Below are 19,915 nucleotides of genomic sequence, written 5' to 3' on the forward strand. Positions count from 1 at the left end.
AAAACCTGATCAGACCCAAGAGAATTTTGTGTCCTGCACTCCCTGTCACTGGAGCCAGGCTCCCAGGCCCCAAGGCAGCTTGCACCCGCTCTGATTTGAGCTTGTACTCAATGCGAAGTCTCATCCAGCACCTTTGGGCATGAAAGTGGGGTTCCTACAGCCCCATGTCCCGCAGCAGTGCACCTTTTGTAGCAATGACTCCAATGGCAGAGAGTCAGGTAAATGCTGCCACTCTGATTTGACATCTTACACTGGATTCGCCCTCTTACATATTTAACAGATGGCCTAGCTGCATCCACACCTCTCCACACATCTGTCCACTCAACTGTCGAGTAGGAGGCAGGTTTGGCAGAGATGCTCCAGAAAACCAAGAGCACAGCTAGCAGATTACAAGCTCTGCGGTGGCAATGTTTTAGTGCTGCTCCACTTGCGGGAAAATACTTCTTATGGGACTTCTGAAGCAACAGATGAAATACCAAAAAAGAAAGAGGAATCCAGGCAAGAGAAAGGAAGGGGATAAAAGCAGCGAGCAATAAAAACACTCTTTGAAGTCCAGGTTCAGATAGGCACTCTTAGACGCTGCTTTCAAGTAATGTGACCTTGTGAACAAATGGGGAAGCGGCTGATTCTCCTAATTATGGCTCTGCCATGTGCACGCTGCTGGCAGAAAGCGAGGACTTGGTTGCAGACAGAAAAGCTGTAATGATAATCAGAAATGACCTGCATAAAGAGGCCATCATAATTGCCAATGATTCCTGCATCAAGCCCATAACTTATGGCTGAATTGCCACATCTTTTCTTAAAAGGCATCTAGTCTTGGATTAACGATTTCAAAGATGACAAATCTACCATATCCTTTGATACGTTGTTCCAATACTTAATTGCCCTCACTGTCAAATAATTAAATGCATTATGCTTTTGCAACTAAATTAAAAAGCCCCGTATCATCAGAAATTCTCACTCCAAGTAGATACTTATGGACTATGATCAACTTTTTTTTTTTCTTTAAAAAACTTTCTCTTCAATAAGTTTAATAGAATGAGCAAATTAAGCGTCCATAGGATGATTTACTGGACATTGGATCACTCCTGAGACTGCTCCCAGTTGTTCTACCCCTTAAAAAATGTACGTCAGGAGTGCTGGGCACAGCATGCCAATAATAGTCTCAACAATACTATTTATACCTCTTAGAAGTCCCTAGTTTATAGATCTAAAGGTTAACAGTAACTCTTGGCTACAGGATTATTCTGAGAATTCCCAAGTCCCCTGGAACATCCACTGCTTTCCGTTTTTAACTTAAAATTAGAAAAATGAGCTTGGGAGAGGCAGATCTGACGCAGAGTCCAGGTTCAGATAGGCACTCTTAGACGCTGCTTTCAAGTAATGTGACCTTGTGAACAAATGGGGAAGCGGCTGATTCTCCTAATTATGGCTCTGCCATGTGCACGCTGCTGGCAGAAAGCGAGGACTTGGTTGCAGACAGAAAAGCTGTAATGATAATCAGAAATGACCTGCATAAAGAGGCCATCATAATTGCCAATGATTCCTGCATCAAGCCCATAACTTATGGCTGAATTGCCACATCTTTTCTTAAAAGGCATCTAGTCTTGGATTAACGATTTCAAAGATGACAAATCTACCATATCCTTTGATACGTTGTTCCAATACTTAATTGCCCTCACTGTCAAATAATTAAATGCATTATGCTTTTGCAACTAAATTAAAAAGCCCCGTATCATCAGAAATTCTCACTCCAAGTAGATACTTATGGACTATGATCAACTTTTTTTTTTTTCTTTAAAAAACTTTCTCTTCAATAAGTTTAATAGAATGAGCAAATTAAGCGTCCATAGGATGATTTACTGGACATTGGATCACTCCTGAGACTGCTCCCAGTTGTTCTACCCCTTAAAAAATGTACGTCAGGAGTGCTGGGCACAGCATGCCAATAATAGTCTCAACAATACTATTTATACCTCTTAGAAGTCCCTAGTTTATAGATCTAAAGGTTAACAGTAACTCTTGGCTACAGGATTATTCTGAGAATTCCCAAGTCCCCTGGAACATCCACTGCTTTCCGTTTTTAACTTAAAATTAGAAAAATGAGCTTGGGAGAGGCAGATCTGACGCAGAGCTGCCTGCAACAAGTGTACATAAGGGCTGCATTTTTTGTCCTTTAAGTGCAGGTTCTTGCAACTGGTCTCTGATAAAACGTGCTGTTACTCCCAAACATCAAGAATTCACATTCAGACCATGCCAGGCTGTTTGGAAGAACATAATCAAATTTTAAATTAAAAAGTAGTATGTTATTAGCTTGGGGTTTTTCTCTCCCCCTGTAATTACAATATGGAAATAAATTCAAAATCTTCAATAGGGCTGCATGACAACTGTTAAATGTGACTTTTTCATGACAATTCTGGTAAAACAGTTTTTAAAATCAAATTAAGCCTTGTGAGATCTGGATTATTACTTGGAGGCATATGCAGCAATGCTAAAGGACACAAATTCCCGCAGAGAGGTGACCAGATCTCTCAGGCAGCCTGATGGCACAGGAAGCTGACCAGGCCAGCAGTAGAACATACATATCTATCTATCTATCTATCACACACATATATAAATAATCCTAAATCTAAGGATTGTAATAGGAAGAATCAGTAAAGATTTGAAAGCACTCATATGCTCAGTCCACACACAGTTTTCTCACCATCTTTCTCCATTCTTAGGTAGATAAAACAGTTACATCTTTCCTGTTCTTATTAAATTTTACCCTTCCAGCAAGCAGAGTGTTTAGTGGATGAAACTTTATTCTTTTCCCATTTCTAATGTCTCTGAATTCTGCCAGTTCCTTAACTCGAGCCTGTAGGTACAGCCCATCCTGGTCTCCTACACCGAGCTTTTATGCTCTGCTCTACCTGTTCCAAATTAAAACACTCCCAGAAAAGAGGCTTTGCTAATCTGGTACACCGGTCTGCTGGGAAATTTCTTCTTCCTTAAAATCCCACCACGCTGGCTAAGAGCTGGTTCAAGCATACCTGGGCCCTTCTTCGCAAAGATATTCAGCATCCTTCGCTGCCCAGGTTACAACCAGCACCTGACAGCTCTCCGCAGAGGAGAGGCTCAAATAAAAGCAGCAAAGACAAAAGACGGACTGTGCATTTGGGAGTGGGGCGAGTGGGTGCTAGACTACCTGGGGCACAACAGACTCCTATCAAAGCAAAATGGAAACAAAAAATTACAGTGATCCGTTTAAACACAAAGCTCACAGATCCACCTGCAAACCCCCAGCACCATCAGAGGACTTCTCAAAACGCACCACATCCATTTAGCTCCAGCAAGTTTCCTGCTAGGGAAAAGGCTGTCCCAAGGAAAACCTCAGACAAAGGTTTCTCCTGCAGAACAGGCAGGGCAGGCAGAGCAGCTACCTCCAGCCCTGCCACCCCATGCCCCAGCCTGGGGTCGGTAGGACCCAGCTCTAAGCCACCTCCGTGGGCTACGCGGTCACTGGCACGGCTGACTGCAATTAATGCTCCTGTCACATGCCACTTTTTTCCACTTTCATGATGGATGCGTTCCCCCTGCCCTCCCCGTTCCTAGCACAAGGCACAGCATCAAGCAGGTATCTCTAAAGCTGCTTGCAGCCCAGCATCCATCCAAGCAAACTCCTGCTTCTTGGCTTACGGCCTCTCCTACCTTCCCCCAGCAGAGGACACTCGTGCTGGCAAAGCACAAACAAAGGGGGTTGCAAATAGCAGGTGCTTCAGAGACCCCAACGGAGCCAATCGCTATCAACACCTACTCATCCGCTTTGCTGTGACAAATCCTGACGTGATCCTGCTTCACTTCCTGAAGATCCAGAGTCCTCTGCTCAAGGTGAAAAATACCAGACCGGCAATACTGGAGCAGAAGCGACCATGCCGGGAAAGCAATGCACGGCTTTCAGTGATCTGTTGGGCACGGACTGATCTGCTAAGAATACTAACGAGGGTAGGCACACTTTGAGTTGCCCGCATGTTTAACTAAGCAGACTCCTCTGCTCAGAAACTGGATGAAGATCATCCTCCTTCACTTAAACCAACAAACATTCAAGAGAGCAGAGGTGCTTTCATCTAACACCTACATGGGCTCCACTGCAAACAGCAAAATTAGAGGTGAGAAGCACTTTTCCTGACCCTAAATAAACTCCATTGCTGTGTGTTATCCCTGTCCAAAACAGCCGTGGTCTTCTTCTTTTTTCCCTAACTACACTTAGATTTTTAACACAGTTAAAGCACAGTTCTGTTTTCATCTACAGTTTTAGAGAAGTTCAGTGAGGAGAATCTCGTGCAAAGGCAACTCCAGGACGCAGTTTGAGCTCCCTGTGTTCACATGTTGTCCTAACCACCACATGTGTGGACCACTGGAGGCCAAGAAAGGACCAAAAATGATAGAGAGAGAAACTGCATTGCTAATGTCTCCATTTCTCACAGCTTCACATGTGGTATCAGCTCATCCTACACGAAAGGCTGTAAAGTCACTATTTCATGTGGGGCACTGCAAGGAAGAGTCAAGAAGCTGAAGACAGCTATTCCAAGGCTCGGGCCAACGTTTCCAGAGTTGCTTGTGTCTGGAAACAGCAAAAATGGGACCACAACTATGTCCGACACCATTGTAAGAAAAACAGTCAAGAAAACTGCTTAGATTGGGACAAGAACACAATATTTTATGTGTTTATAAAAATTAAACTAAAGTGCTTTCTACATTTTAATGGGACTGACCATGTTTCTATTATTGGCACAGAAGTCCCCTACAGCAGCAGGAAGAAGTTACTAAAAATGGCAGAAGACAGAATATCCTCCTTTTTTTTTTTTATTGCAAAAGCAAATATACAGAACAAACAAACCTCACTAATTAAACCCCGTGTTGGTTCGACAGACCGCACACGGCATTCTTCCCACAGCCCAGCAATTAAGAGGTCTTTCCGTTACCAAAGCAAGCAAGCTAGCAACGACCGAAGAGAAACCAGTTCAGAACTCCATCCGAGTGTTGGTGCAAGGACGCTGGCAAAGGTCCTGCAGGTCCTGCTTCGGAGCAGGGAAGCTTTGAAGAGCGCCGCAGAAGGACTGCCGCTCGCTCTCGACACCTGAAATCATCTCCAGCTTAGACATACGAGCTGTTTTATTTCTCTTCTTTTAAGGACTTTCATCTCCAGCACAGTACGAGCTTGAAACCAAAGCCAACTAGCCAGGAGGACTAAACTAACTGCCACTGCCAACGGGCAACACAGCAGCTGTCACAGAGCAACCCTCTTCTCTCCATCCATCAGTCGGATGTGGAAGGGTAACGAGATTTGTACCAAGGCGCTGCCTTTGAACAGCACAAAGCAGCAGCTCCCAGGGGTATCTGCCTCTAACAACTGGTGAACGATATTTAAGCAAGAAATACCCATCTGCTATAAAAAATTTATCACAAGCAGATGACAGTGCCTGTAGGAGCTGTAGTGGTGCTACTCTCCCTTTCCTCCACTGCTGCAAAATTATAGTTTTCACTACCGAATTTCACCACAGCTGCCGGAGGATCCTGACCCCTGCCTAAGCCTTACCTTGGAGCAACAAAAAGAAACCTGCAGGGCTTTGGTCTTCATCTAGATCAGACAAGCTGCAACGCTGATCCACCTATTAACACCCTTTTTATCTGCAGATTAACACGTGCCCATTTAGAAGAGCGATTCTGGTGTGACTCGATTACAATTGCACTGATTTGTGTGCGGTCACGTATCTGCATAAAATCATATGGGTTTAGGCTGCCAGGCAGACTGTGATAAACCAAGCTACAAACCTGCATTTAATGGGTTTCAGAACCAGCGTCGTTCAGAGGTGTGAACGCTGACAGGTCAGGGAACACCCCACTCCTCGTCCCTGTCCCCTCCTAGATCAAGCAGCTCGAGGGAAAGAAGTGTCACACATCAGTCAAAACGAAACAGGGTAGCTCAAACCAGTTTCTATAGCAATCCTCCTGACAGAAATAGGTCTGCTGGGGATCTGGGACTGGGACGGTTATTTCTGCAGGCTGTGGTTGGCAGCTGGGGCAGCCACCTTTAGCCGGCACGGCTGTGTCAGCAGCACAAGCAGAACCAGTTAAATACGAAATTAAAAGTACTGCACAATATACATTCACTTTCTACCTCCCTCTGCACTGAACCCTCTATAGCATTAGTCCAATGGTAGTCTATAGCCTCGTCACTCCTGAAGGAGATTTCCCACAGGGGATATTTAACTGTGGCCAAGCTCACACACATGGACTTCACACTTTCAGTCCGCCCGTGCGCAGCTGGGTGCCCCTCTGGAGAGGGTCCTCGATGGGTGCACCTTCTAGGTTCAGACAAGCTGACAGCAGCACTTGCAATCAGAAGAGCTTTATTCCACTACGCCCTGTACTCGTCATTTATAGAATCATTAAGGTTGGAAAAGACCTCTAAGATCATCGAGTCCAACCGTCGGCCCAACACCACCATGCCCACTAAACCATGTCCCTAAGCACCTCATCTACACGTCTTTATTTTTTTTTTTCCCCCAAGGAGGCAATATCCCCCCCACCATCCCCATTAGGACGTGCCCTTTGTTTTGAGTTTTCTGCATATTAGAGGGTCTGAGCCTGCTGAGCAATCCCAGACGCTTGCAAACCACCAACTGCCACCTGCCTGACCCCGAGAGATGAACACAAGACGTTCTTAGGCCAGGAGCTCCTGCAGAGCAACCCACAGACCACGTCAGCACACCGCCGCAGTACTGCTGGGCACTGACACAGAAAACAATACTTTACAGCAACAGCAACACCTGTGTGCACATAGAAAACAAGCAGCTTACTGATCCTGGGATCAGATATTTAGTGGCAACACTGCTTAAAGGTATAGCTTGATGAATATTGGTAGAAACACCAACATAAGCAAAGCATCTCCTGCTCCAACCTCCTCCTTCCTGCCCAGGCTTTGTCTCCCCCAGTTAAACTGGTACCCTACATCTTGGGCTCACACTGTGAATCAGGCTGAGATACTAATTTCACACATTTTTGCACTATTTCTTCTGACAGTTCTGTTCCCCTGACCCGGTCCTCTGCACAGCATAAAAAAATACCACCAGCGACACACACCTCAAACTACAGCCTCGTGGTCGCCAAGTAGTGAACGGAAACATAACTTGGATTCCCAATTCAGCCATCTGCTCCTCCTATCTCAATGCTTTCACTACCTTTATCATCCTTTATCCCTTCCAGACATGTCTTAGTGATGCTACGCTCAGAAACTGGAGTTTCTGAGCAGGAGGGGCCTTCTCCAAGCACAGGACACACGCACACACACACACACTTGCCTTTCAGTCTGTTGCCTGGCCCTGGAAACTTTTGGGTTCTTAACAGGGTTGTAAATGGATTAGGAAGAAAAGAAAGATTCTTCCAAAAGGTGCAATGCTTGTGTTACTGCACTATTCAGAAGGGGAGCAGAAATGATGCTGTCAACACCTCTTCTGAGGTCTTTGTTCAAAAACCACCTTAACATGCGACAACATCAATTAAAATTGTCACCTGTTTCAGATTCAGCTTCGATCCCAATTCAGGAAGCAAATCCTAAACAGAGAAAAAGCTGGTTAAATTTGTGAGAAAATTATTTTCTTCCTTTCAAAGACCAATCCATATATGCAGGAAAAGGCTACCAAGGTCCCCTGACAGCTACCGGATTACAGAAAATAATTTTTTTGGCCCCAGTAGGTTTCTGCAGGAGCCAGGGGGAACAAATGTTTACACTTTGCAGGCAACAAAATACCTCTCTCCCCTCCTTCTCCCAGGCAGCACAGGTCTGCAACAACAGTCTACCAAGAAAACAACAATGCTCTAAAAAATATTAGCAAAGAAAACTACTGTGTCCTGTAACATCAACTTCTGGGTGATTTCCGCAATTTATTTCCTGGAATACAGCACCTGCTATCATGGTGTTTTTGAAGGGGAAAAGGTGTGAGGCTGGTGCATGAAAAGTTACTGCAATGCTGTGCTGACGAGCCTCTTATAAGCAGCTCAACAAAGAAATAATCAGGACAGAAAAATGACAACTAGCAAGGACTCTGCTACTCAAAAGAAAATAGCATGTAAATTCGGAAGACAATGGGGAAAAATTAGGTAGTAATTATCAGGAAGGCTGAATAAAACAGATGTTTTATTGTCTTGCAGAAATGAGATCAAATCTTGGGTTCACATTCAGATACAGAGGCTTGAGTGGAGAACATGGGAACAGCCTCTTCTTGCCACCCTTCCTGTGAATTTTGTTGCTCTCCCTATTTTAAGCCCAAGGGAAATGGCCAGAGGTGCTGAGGACAGGCTATGAACTTTCTAGAGCGGCCCAACAACTGCAGGCTTTGGTTTTTGAAGCTGCTGTTACCGTGTGAGCAAATAACAATCAATAGCACCATCACAGCAACTACTCATGTAACAGAGCGCTGCAAGCATTCGCTAACGTTGCACACAGCTTTCTAGAGACAAACCTTGAAGCCCAAGGGGTTGCGTAAAAATATTCTTTTGATGTATCATAAAATATGAATGAGGAAAACACTCCCTCCTAACCTAGCAGTCATCTTTTAGAAGGGAATTGCCTCCTTCAATTGCTCAGCCCCAAGGGATCTCTCCCTGTCAAATTCCAGAAGGGTCTGGGGGTTTGCCTGGCCTAATTTAAGAGCACAACAGGCTGCTGGAGGCAAGCTGCAAGGCAGTTTCAGTTGCAAAGCCTTGTTTGGGTAAGAGACAGCCTTATGCGAGATTTTCATCAGGCTGCATGTATTGCATCTGGGCTTCCCCACTTGCTAGCCAGAAAACACAGCAGGGGTGCGAGAGCGAGAGAATTCAAATGCAATCAGGGGAAGACAGAGGGGAAATCAGCGGTTTGGGAGAATGGTTGGGAAATCATGGCAGGCGTGGTTTCTGCCCTACTATTGAGGCTGGGTGCCCACGAGGTTTCTAATCTTCGTGTGCTCTTTGGACTCCCCACCTGCTTCCGGAGGCACAGGCGGTGCCGCAGCCAAGGGCACCTTTCCCCATCTGTGGCTGGCAGGGGGCCCCCCCTCTTTTTTTTTTTTTTTCCCCCTCTCTTCCCCTGCTCCAGACCACAGCGATTCACAGCTTTGAGAGCTTCACATCATATTATTGCTGTGCTGCAACATGTGGGTGACATCTGAGGATCACTTTGCATTTGCCGGTCCATAATACGCTGGTAGCTAACAGCAATCCATTGCACCAACCTTTACAAAGCTGCAGCAGCTTCCCATTTATTACTGGGTGTGACTCGCATTGCCGAGCAGGGCTCACAATCCTTTCCTTGACCTAGGTGCAGGATACCCAAAGGCCAGTCTCTCTCCATCATTAGACATAGCACAATGAGGGGATCTAGCTCACTGTAGTTAAATATGAAGTGTCACAGGGCTGGAGACCAAGTGCTCGTAGTGGAGACCTGCCTGTTCCAGTATCTATTCCCTACCTTTGGCAAAAGAACCAAAAACATAACCAAAAGAACCAAACTTGGCCAATGACAAAGAAAGGCCCGTTTCTGTTGACCCCACTGTAACATGAACGCACCAGATGGCTTCACATCTCCTTTTGACTCCTAAAAAAAAGGCAGAGCTCTGTTTTATTAAGTGATGGTAAATCCACCCCTAAGGATTCTGGAGTGAAGATTTCTGAACAAGCTGCATTACTGCAGGCAACACAGAGAGAAAACGTCATCTGGTTTACCACTGTAATGATACGGCATGCAGTCAAGTTGCCTAACATATCAGCTTCTTGACAGCTTCCAAGCTTAGGAGAAGCCTCAAGTTAACATGCTATGCTTAATTTCCTTTGGGTCGAACTTATAAGAAATCTAATTTGTTTCACAAGCAGCTCTGGATTTCAGCAGACGGCTGATGAGCAATACAGCCAAGAGAGAAAGGCCATTTAGTGTCTCACATAGATCTGTTGGGGAAGGTAATTGATCAATTATATATTTAGAAACACATTGGGGAAGAGAGCTGATGGTGGCCATGTGACTCTATTTTAACACCTCTGCCTCTCTGTAGGAAGGGGGGGGGAATTTATATTAAAAAAAAAAATAAAAATCAATCCATTCAGTGGGACACCTCCGAATTACACATGTTCCCGTGCAGCAAGGTATCCCTCTCACGCGCTCAAAGAAAGCCAAGAGCAATCGCAGCAGCAGCAGCACTGACTGCTGGGCATATACATTACCAGGCTAGGGGTGGGTTTAGGCATTGTCTTCCGTGCTCTGTGGACCTTGACTTCAGTGTTAGCAGTGGTGGCTTTTTTAGCATCCATGTCCTTACTGCCCTCCCCGAGCTTGGTTGGCATCGTGGCTTGCATCTGAGAAAAGGAGCCCACAGTTCTCCCTTTGCTTGCTCCTCCTGGAAGGGTTTTTGCAGCATGGCCGGTGAGAGAAGCAAAGGTGCTGGTAGTCCTTAGAGGTTGCTCCTGTGCCATCTGCTTGGTTAGAATATATCCATTGCTCCCTGTTACAGAAGTCTGTGTGAAGTCATTAGCTTTCATATGGTTTTGCTTCCCAGTCTCGCCATCTCGTTCAGAAATGCCATTTTCTGCTATCCTATTTAATTTAGTACTAGAGTCCTGCTGGCTCACTTTCGTATTGTCCTGAGTGTTTTTAGCTGGGTTTGGGTGGCTACCAGCTTCGCTGTGCTCACAGGAACCGTTGGTTTCACCGTCTACTGCCATTTTTGGTTCCCCCGCTTGCTTTTCTGTAGCACTTTCATCTGCAGCCATGGCATTAAACCCTGGAGAAAGAGGGAGGATAAGGAGGAAGAGGAGAGAAAGAAAAGGGTCACAAGCGGTATCAAAACTCCAAAGAGAAGGTACAGCTACTTACAGCGCTAATGAAGAGCAAACCTCTCCCCCAGAAAACTGCTTGATATATATATATATACACACACACACATATACACACACACATCTCCATCCATTTAGGTTGCTCACTCACCTACCTGACCGCCTTGCCTGGATCCTCAGATGGTGAAAATTGGGGTGGGTGGCTCAGTTGAAAGCAGCGCACTCATTCTCACTTGCCTCAGCTGCAGATGTGGCCATTTATTCCCAACTATGGATTTTTCAAGGTAAATATTATCTTTAGCTTTTCCAATAACTACATTTATTGGACCATATGTCAACACCTCGCATGTCAAACAAAACGCTGCCCAATCTTTCATTCAGATCTCCGGCAAAGCCCTTCCCAATGCCAGATTGACACAAGAAAAGCTTGCTGGTAGGGCTGTACAGGCAAGTTTTTGTGGCACAGACACAGCTCAGCAGCCAGATGTCTACATCAGGGCCCTGCTGCTACACGAAATGTTGCAAGGAATAACTACCTGGCAATCACAGCTCTCTTGGAAATGTCATCCAGTGGAGACTGGCTCTTTCACTGGGGTGAAGGAGCACAGGAGAAGGATTCATGGTGTCATTTCAGAGGCAATAGCCAGAGTAAACACAGGGGTGAAGCATGTTAAATGCAATTTTAGACTAAAATAATGACATGATTCAAATGCAACGAGATTTTTGCAGACTGACTAAAAGCTCACGCACAGATAAAACAGGAGTGTGCATGTAAAAAGGTTTTTTTTTTCCTCCCTTCCAAATATTTCCATGCTCCCCCCATCAATGAATTTGTCCCATCAGAGATTTCAGACCTGAGCTGAAAAAATCCAAGTATGAATGCTATGTACTTGCAGAAAGGTTTCCAACATGACAAACTAGCAGCTCCCCAGGCAACCAGGAGTGATAACAATTCACTGGCACGTTCAGTAAAACTATTAAATCAACCTGCTGTTAGGGATTCCTTGTATTGTTTTCCTTCCAGAGACCAGACAGTTATGAAAAGCATCACAAGAAGCACCAGCAAAAGCTTTGTCCAAGTGGGCTGTCAGAGCAGGTAGGACTGATTTACGACCAGCTCGAATCAAAGCAATTTTTGCCTACAGTATTCAGAAGGGCCCAGAGTCAAACCAGAGGACAACTTTGCAAGCCAGACCAGCACGCTGGATATCAGTATCTCACTTCACGCTGCTCTTGGAGCCCAAACACTCAAGGAAAACAATATTCTGAATGCCTCTGCTGACCTGGCAAAAACCTCATGCGAGGCTAAAGCAAGATCCTGCATCCCGAGATGTCAAGTCCAACACACCTGGGCTCATGGTTCAAAGCCGAGCTCTGCAGGGCTTTGCTGCGTGCCCCTGAGCACTCACAGCTCAGTGCCAACACCAGCAGGGCTGGGTGAGTCTGGAGGAGCAGCGCTGCACAGCTCACCGAACAGCTCTTCCCAGAAAGCACCAAATTCCCTTTCCAGTTTGTGACAACTGGGAAAAAATCTCCCCCCAACTATTTGAGGGCCTACCCACCCCCTTCTTTCCACCCCCTTTTTAATGCATTAATTCAGTTCATCTCCTTACCATTGGGTTGACCTAAAAGATCTGTTTGATATCGATTTCTGCACAAACAGCATTTGCAGATCTAGTCTCTAAAACCAATGCATTCTAGTACCTGCAACAACCATGTTACTCCCCAAAATTCCTGGTTTTTGGTGCTCATCTGGGATTTAAAGACAAACATTTCCTGCATCAAACTGACAGCCCTCTTAGAACTGGTGAATACACTTAAGAGCATCCAATCCAACCTCCAGCTCGAAGCATGGTCAACGCTGAATTCAAACCAGGTTGATCAGGCTCTGTCCAGGTGGGTCTCAAAGAACTGATGCAGCGCTCAACCTGCTCCAGCCTAGTCCTACCTGTAAATTAGAAGGGGGACAGTCCTAGTCCTGCCCCATGTTTCAAACTGAAAGCCACAGATATTGGGCACTAAGCATCTTGCTGGAAAGTGTCTTCAAAACCTGGTGACAAGTGGTAACTCTTCACTGGGGTTCAACTCTGGCCATTTTTCCTGATGAGACACCTGCACGAAGCAGTCCATTCCCCCCAAACCCAGGCAGCTCAGCCTGCAACTGCCTCCCACATGGGCTCTGCCAGCTCAGAGCCTCCAAAATGAGCTCCAAAACCTCCACAAAGAGCTCACCGGTGCTCACCGGAGCACATGCAGGGGGGCAGAGGCAGAAACCCCACCTCCGGTAGGCAGTAATTGAGTGGCTCTCCAAGCAGGACTCGAAGTCATCACCTCCATCTGCTGCCCTCTCACGGCACCCAGATCACCTTCTGTGTCCTGAAAGCTCTGAAAGCACAAGGGTTTGTTTTGGATAGCAATGACTCTGACTGGGAAAAGATAAAGTGCTAGTTTTTTCACTGTTGTTTAACTATTTAAAAAGTCTTGGGCAGAGGGAGGCAACAGCTACGTCCTTATTCTTTCAATACTTGTTTCTCTTTCTGCATTTGGTGTCTATAAAAGACCATGCTGTGGCCACTAAAAGAATTATTTCAGCAAAGTCAGTGCCAGAAGAAAACAAAAAATGAGCTCCCTAACCACAGATGGAGGTTTCTAGTGCTCAGCACTAGGCACCTGGCCGAATGAAGCCTTCAATATTTGTTGATTTAAATACTGCGCACTCCCACCAGAGCAGTCAAATAACTTCAGTGGCTGACTATTAGATAAACTGAATAAGCAGAGGGCAAGAATTGCTCTGCCTGCCATGAAGGCAACCAAAACAAGGTAAATTAGAGCACTGCCCTAGGGGAAAGAATAACTGCATTACTCCAGAAAGCATCATGGACTTTATGAAAAATCTATGAGGCTAAAATTAAAATCCCACATACAGTCTTCCCACACACACACTCTTATTAAGTGTGCAAAATGCAATCTGATTGACTGTGGAAGTGCCATCAATCCCCTATAAACAGGCACCAGACTTCCAAATCTGTATGACTAGAGATTTGACAAAACAAAGATATGAAATTTCATAGTCCCTGAAGTTGCACAGAACTGGAGAACTTGACAGCCGTCGTCAGGGGTATGGTTTTGTTTTAACAGGATTACACACCCACTCTGCCCTGCCATAAACGACTGCACACGGCGCAGGGCAAAGCAAGGTCCTACAGCTTCCAGCTCCAGCCCCGACCATCGGTGCTGCCACCGCTCAGCCGGCCGAGCGAAACGCATTGCGGAGTGTCACAATTCGGCACCTAATGGACACGCATCCATACGACAAAACCTTGTTATGGCAACTGGCATCACACGGCTTGCTGGCTGGCAAGAATCAGCAGAGGCCAAGGACTGAATGGGAAGAGTGACTACGCCCCTCTCCAGCCTCCGACAGGTCTGAGACACTGCAGGCAAGGCTGTCCTGAGCTGCTGGGACAAGCTTCTTTGGGGAAAGATCATCTCCATCCTCCTGCTCCCTTTTTTGGCAGCACTAAGGTAAATTTGTAAATGCTTTGGAATAGCATTGTTTTCTACAGACTGAGTTGACTGAGTTCCTGTACAGCACAGTCCTAAAGCAAGAAGCACCACAGCCAACCCACCGACTGCAGGAGCTCGTCATCCCAAGGTCCTTCCTGAACATCGAATTAAAGAGACCCCCATGAAGAACTAGTTTATGTCAGGAGCTACGTTGCTGAGTAAGATGTGGCAACCCAAGTAAGCTAGTCTGGTTTTCACAACCAAAATACCTGGTCTGGTAATAGGAAATCGGAGTTGCCATCCCAGGCTAGGCTACCGCTCCACTTGCCATGATGCTCTGCCTCTAACTCCGTGCTCCATCCTCGTGTAACAGGGACACGTCTGCAGGTCTGACCACGTTCAGTAAGTCTTAGATGCACTGAGTGCACATTTACAAGCATTGCTGAATAGACACAAATTCAATATATATTTACACTTTTGATGAAATTTGGCCTATAGATGGGGATGGGAACACAAACTAGAGACAGCAGGAACCTCACAATGGAGAAATACTCAATAAAACAGCCTACAGACGTTCTTCAACACCACCAGACAGCTAAAGAAACACTTGTTCCTGACATGACCTTTTCATCTCCCCTTTTCCATTATAAAAAAAAATAAGTTTCACTGCAAACCTGCTAAAATCTTGATTTCAAATACACCTCATAGCAACGAGCTCTCTTGAAAATGCTGTTCAACAGCTTTTCTGCTCTTGTGCACTGCAAGTGCAAGTGAATAAAACCCCCGAATCGGTATTTCTCTAAAACTTTACAACCTGACAGTATTCATTTCTTCTAAATAGAGCAAAACTATGTTTCCTCCGTATTCACTTTTCTCTCCAAGTCCCTCGTTGTTCCTTAATCCACAACCATCCTTTAATTAAAAAAAATAAAAGGTAGAAAGATATAGCCATGTCCACGGAAGCGTAACCTCATCTACTAGAAGCATCCTAGTATTTTCAGAGCTCCCTTATGCATCCCCTACGCCATATGCAGCAGTAAAAGCTTGTCACATCGACCACAACGCTGCCTGCACCCCGATCCAAACATTTGGTATTAATCTAAAATCCAGCAACGTGTAGGACGGGTAACTTGCCCAAGAGATTTATTTTCTGTTACAGTGCCCGTTCTCCCAGGTAGGTATCTGAGGTTGACACCAAGTTGAAACAAACTTCAGTCAAGGTCTATCTTTTAGGAGCTGGCTACATTTTAGTGACACAAGGAATTTAAGACTCAGAAAATTATGCAGATACATTATCCCTGCGACTCCACGTGGCAAAGAATAATCAGTAATATATTTAAATCACTTCTCTGAATTGACAACTCACTGAGAGCAAGGAAGAGTTCACACCCCTCCCCAGGCTCGGGCAGACCCTCTGCAGAAGTTTCAGTCTTAAGCTTTCTTCTTAACATCAAACACCATCATTCAAAATTGAATTAAAATTCCCATGAAAAGAACAGAATCTTAGGAAAGCAGGGGAGAAGCTAAGTCAGACAGGATGAGGACACCTCATCTCATTTTAGGTGTCTAAAAGACATCTCAAACTCCATGGTGCCCTTAAGCCACCATTGCAACCAACAGAAAGAAGCCGACAGCTCAAAAAGCACAGTCTGACTTTAGACATCTATCTTTGGATAAACTAATCACCACCTGGACATGCCTATCACGTGAAGCAGAAATGAGCTGGACTAGTTCAGAATTAGAATGATAACTTCAAAAAAAAATCCTAAATTAGGCAAAACGAAACCCACCTCTGCTCTCCCAGCCCAGACTCCTGCAATGCTGGTTCCTCTCCACTGCCTTTGCCCGTTGGGTTTCCAGCCCTTCCAGCAGAGCTGGACCTGGCTCCGGTCCTGCTCCGGAGCTCGGTTCAGCCTGCCAAAACCTGCCCGTGGGCAGAGCCTGTCTAACAGATGCACTACGGTCCCCACCAGCCGTCCTGGCCACAGCCAGAGGGAACCGGATCGCCACTGCAGAGACCACAGGGGATGAGTAGCCACCAGAAACTTTCCCTATGCAGGCAGCCAAATGATCAGTTCAAAACTCTGTATTACTTTGAGAGTGCTCTGAAAAAAATAAAGTCCTAAATATATTTTTTAAATTCAGATCTCACTGCTCAGTGAGACAAAATAAGAAAAATATGCAAGCGTAATGAGCCCTTATACTCCAGGCCAAAATGCAATCATCACTAGGTCGGGGGGGAGAAAGAAAGAAAGAAAGAAAGAAAGAAAAGAAATTATCCTACAAGCGAATGCACTATTATCTGATCTGGAACTTTTACACGTTTTTCTGACCATCTTGGTGCTGAGCACTGGTAGAGGCGAGACACCCAACTGCCCGTGTCTTGCACGATATTTTCCATGCATTTCGAGCACCCCCAGCACAGAGCACAGGGCAGCTCTGTGCTTTCAGCAGAGCCACGAGGCTTCAGCTGCTGCAAGAGAAACATCAAACTCTGAACGAAGCAGAGACAGAGCTTAAATGAAAAGCTCACGATTTTCAATGGCAGTACAAGTAAGTACTGCATACATTTATCTTTATATATACACACTTCACAGATTTTTTTACCTTAAGCACTTTGCAGATCATCTTTAAAACACCACAGATACCATAGTCATTTATTCAATACCCAACTGTCCTGCTGGATAAACTTTTAAAAGTGAGAAATGCACCTGCTTATAATTCTTGTGTTACAACAGTTCCCTCCCCACTTCCTCCTCAAAGTGAAAAAAAAAAAAGAAAATTGTAAAGCAGAGAGAAGCCCAGCTGACATAAAGAGGATGACAGAGATGGGGACTGAAACCATACAGAACTGGTTGTTAGAGATCCTGTATCCATCGGAAGGGAAAGCACCGCCTCTACCATTCAAGCCAAAAAGCGGAGCATGTTGAAGCCAAGAAATGAAGAGAATTAAGTGTTTCAGGCCAAAGTTCTTCTCTGAGGCGAGTTATCGATGGTCTCTTCTTCCCCCCACCCTTTTAAATCCATGAAGGTGTGTGATATCCATCCAAGAGCCTGGCCCTGTATTTCCAAAATGTAAGTGCCACTCCTCCCAGTGCCCTGGAGCACTGTCACCCTGCAGCAGTGTCACCGCTTCCCACCTCCCATCAGACACACCAAGAGTCAAAACAGGAAAAAAAAAGTAAAAAAATGAAAAAACAAGAACAACTTCTGCTGTTAATGCTCAATACTGAGATCATACTGAGGTCAGGTAAATGGGATTCAGCATCTCGCCGGTGGGCTGCCCGTGAATACCGGTGGTGACTGAAAGCAGTTTAACAGCCTGCGTGAAATTAATTTGTTCCTTTGCCGTGGGATCGGGTCCACGGTGTTACAGCACTGGCCACGAGGCCCTGAGCTCGTCCATAACTGAGGGATGCTCCTGCTCTGGGGCTGCCGGGCTCCGAGCGTGTTTCTCCTGCTGCCGCAGCCTGTCTGCCATGGGGCACAGCCTCCCCGCAGCAGGGCTGTTGAACACAGGGAGCACCTGGGTGCACATCTGGGTGAATATCTAAAATATCTAAAATTTTGCTCTGTCTGGTATCCTGGCCGTCAGTCTCAGCAGGGCATCCCAGTGCTGAGTACGGTGAGGTGAGATTATTCTTTTTTTCCTTTTAAAGCAGCCATCTCTGCACCTGGGAATGCAAAGGTTGCAGCTGCTCAGTGAAAAGCAGCACTTTCCTCACTCGTGGCAGCTTCCTATCTGCAATAAGAGGGAAAAAAAGAAACAAAAAAAATAGGGAAAAAAGGCCGCTCCAGGAATTTAAAACCCTGACACTCTCTAAAAGCAGTTTTAAGTTTATTTGAGAGCAAAGTGACTGTGCATGTCTCATCCAGCGCTACGCTCCAGCAGCCTTGCTCTTGCAAAACAGCTGCCTCAGGTGAAGCCTCCCAAACACCGAGGCTAATGGAGAACTTGGTTACCAAGTCCCCTTCCTGCTCCTTCGTGCTGCTGCTTTAGTGGAACTTTCCATCTCTGGGGCTGAGGAATCAGAACAGGAGTGGTTTGCCTTGAAAGCTCAAGTGAGATGCAGCACAGAGTTAGGACCTATGTACATTAGGAGAAATGAAATCACTTGCAATTCTTGCAAAGAAACCACTTTTTCATTAGTTTCTCTCTGAGGCTGACTAAAGACAACATGGCCTAGTAAAACACAAAAGCAGCTTTTTTCCGCCCATCTCTTCCATCTCCCTGCCCCTTTCCCCTCCCTGTCAAAAGGGAAAGAAGGACCTAAACTCACACCCACATGTAAAACTGAACTGGAACATTTCCCCACGGACAACAAAACACAGTCTCACCCGCAGCTTTTTTTTCTATCTGTATTGAGCAATTTTACACAGAAGGGGACACTGAGTCTAATGAGCAACTTACACTGGGCTTTACGCAGGCTGGGACTCAACCCTAGAATTGAAAATGAAAGCACTGGGAAAACGCAAAAATCTTGTTCCTACAGATGTATGTTAAATTTATAGTTCAATTATTTCTCTTTATCAGTGCCAGGATGAAGCCAGAAGAGGACATGCCAGCTGGTAACAACAGTGCATTTCTGCAATACCTTCCACTCGAGGAACAAAAAACAAAACACCACAACTGCCCACCCAAGGACCGTCGACCTCCAGGCTGCTCCCCGAGAGCACCCACCCAGCTCCCTGCCCCAGCCCGACGGCACTGACGGCTCGTCCCCTGGGGCAGCAGCTACTGAGTTGTCACAAATGACAGGCTGGCACGCTGAGGACAACCAAGAAAGGGGATGCATTGCCTCAAAACAGCAGATCATAAACTGGGACAGCTCAGCTATTGCCCCACAAGAGCATGAGCCTTCCTGGCAACAGATCTTCAGAGAGATCTCCACCATGATGATCTTCATCAGTGGTGGAGCCAGACAGCAGTCGCAGGCACTACTGCAGCGGTGCTGATGTGCCTCGCTTGGGGGACAGACCCCTAAATCTCATTCAAGGCTGCAAGCTACCCGAATTTCCTGGCCTATCTTGGACACAGAGAAAGCACAAGTTTGTACGTAGAGGTGTAACTTGTAAAAGGCCATTCAGAGAGGCAGCAGCAGAGCTGTGGTACGTGCTAACACAGTTCAAATGGGGAATACTGACCTCAGTATCGGTACCCTTCTGAGTCAAAGGGGACTAAAACCAGGGAAAAACAGAGTAATTCGCACTAAGTCTTCAGCCCAAACAGCACCTTTAGTCAGCCTTTGGATCTGCAAGTTAAAGCCTCTGAAAGTTTTAGATGCCAGGTTCAATACTGACAGATAACATGCCAAGGGGATTTTCCCAAAGGGAACAAAATCCAGAACAGATCTAGTTTTACATTGCAGGCCATGGCTCCCACCAAACCCACAATCAGTCTGCTGCAGCAGCTCAGCCTAAACTAAAACCCAGAAGCACCAGCAGACTTGTGCAGATTCCCATTCCCACACATCACAGAATCACAGAATCATGGAATAGTTTGGGTTGGGGGGGACCTTTAAAGGTCACCTAGTCCAACCCCCCTGCCGTGGGCAGGGACATC

The 19,915-nt window shown here is 45.8% G+C and overlaps 1 protein-coding gene across 1 annotated transcript in view; it reads right to left on the minus strand.

Annotated features, from left to right (window-relative positions):
- EHMT1 (euchromatic histone-lysine N-methyltransferase 1) overlaps nucleotides 1–19,915 on the minus strand; it is a 74,736-nt gene that overhangs the window by 41,937 nt on the left and 12,884 nt on the right. The window contains exons 3-4 of the mRNA XM_009326355.1: nucleotides 10,237–10,793; nucleotides 7,555–7,596 (exon numbers count right to left, since the gene is read on the minus strand). Of these exons, the coding sequence (XP_009324630.1) occupies nucleotides 7,555–7,596; nucleotides 10,237–10,793 (599 nt within the window). The remainder of the gene's footprint in view (nucleotides 1–7,554; nucleotides 7,597–10,236; nucleotides 10,794–19,915) is intronic.

Source organism: Pygoscelis adeliae, unplaced genomic scaffold, assembly GCF_000699105.1.
Source record: "Pygoscelis adeliae isolate BGI_AS28 unplaced genomic scaffold, ASM69910v1 Scaffold436, whole genome shotgun sequence".
Classification (NCBI taxonomy): domain Eukaryota; kingdom Metazoa; phylum Chordata; class Aves; order Sphenisciformes; family Spheniscidae; genus Pygoscelis; species Pygoscelis adeliae.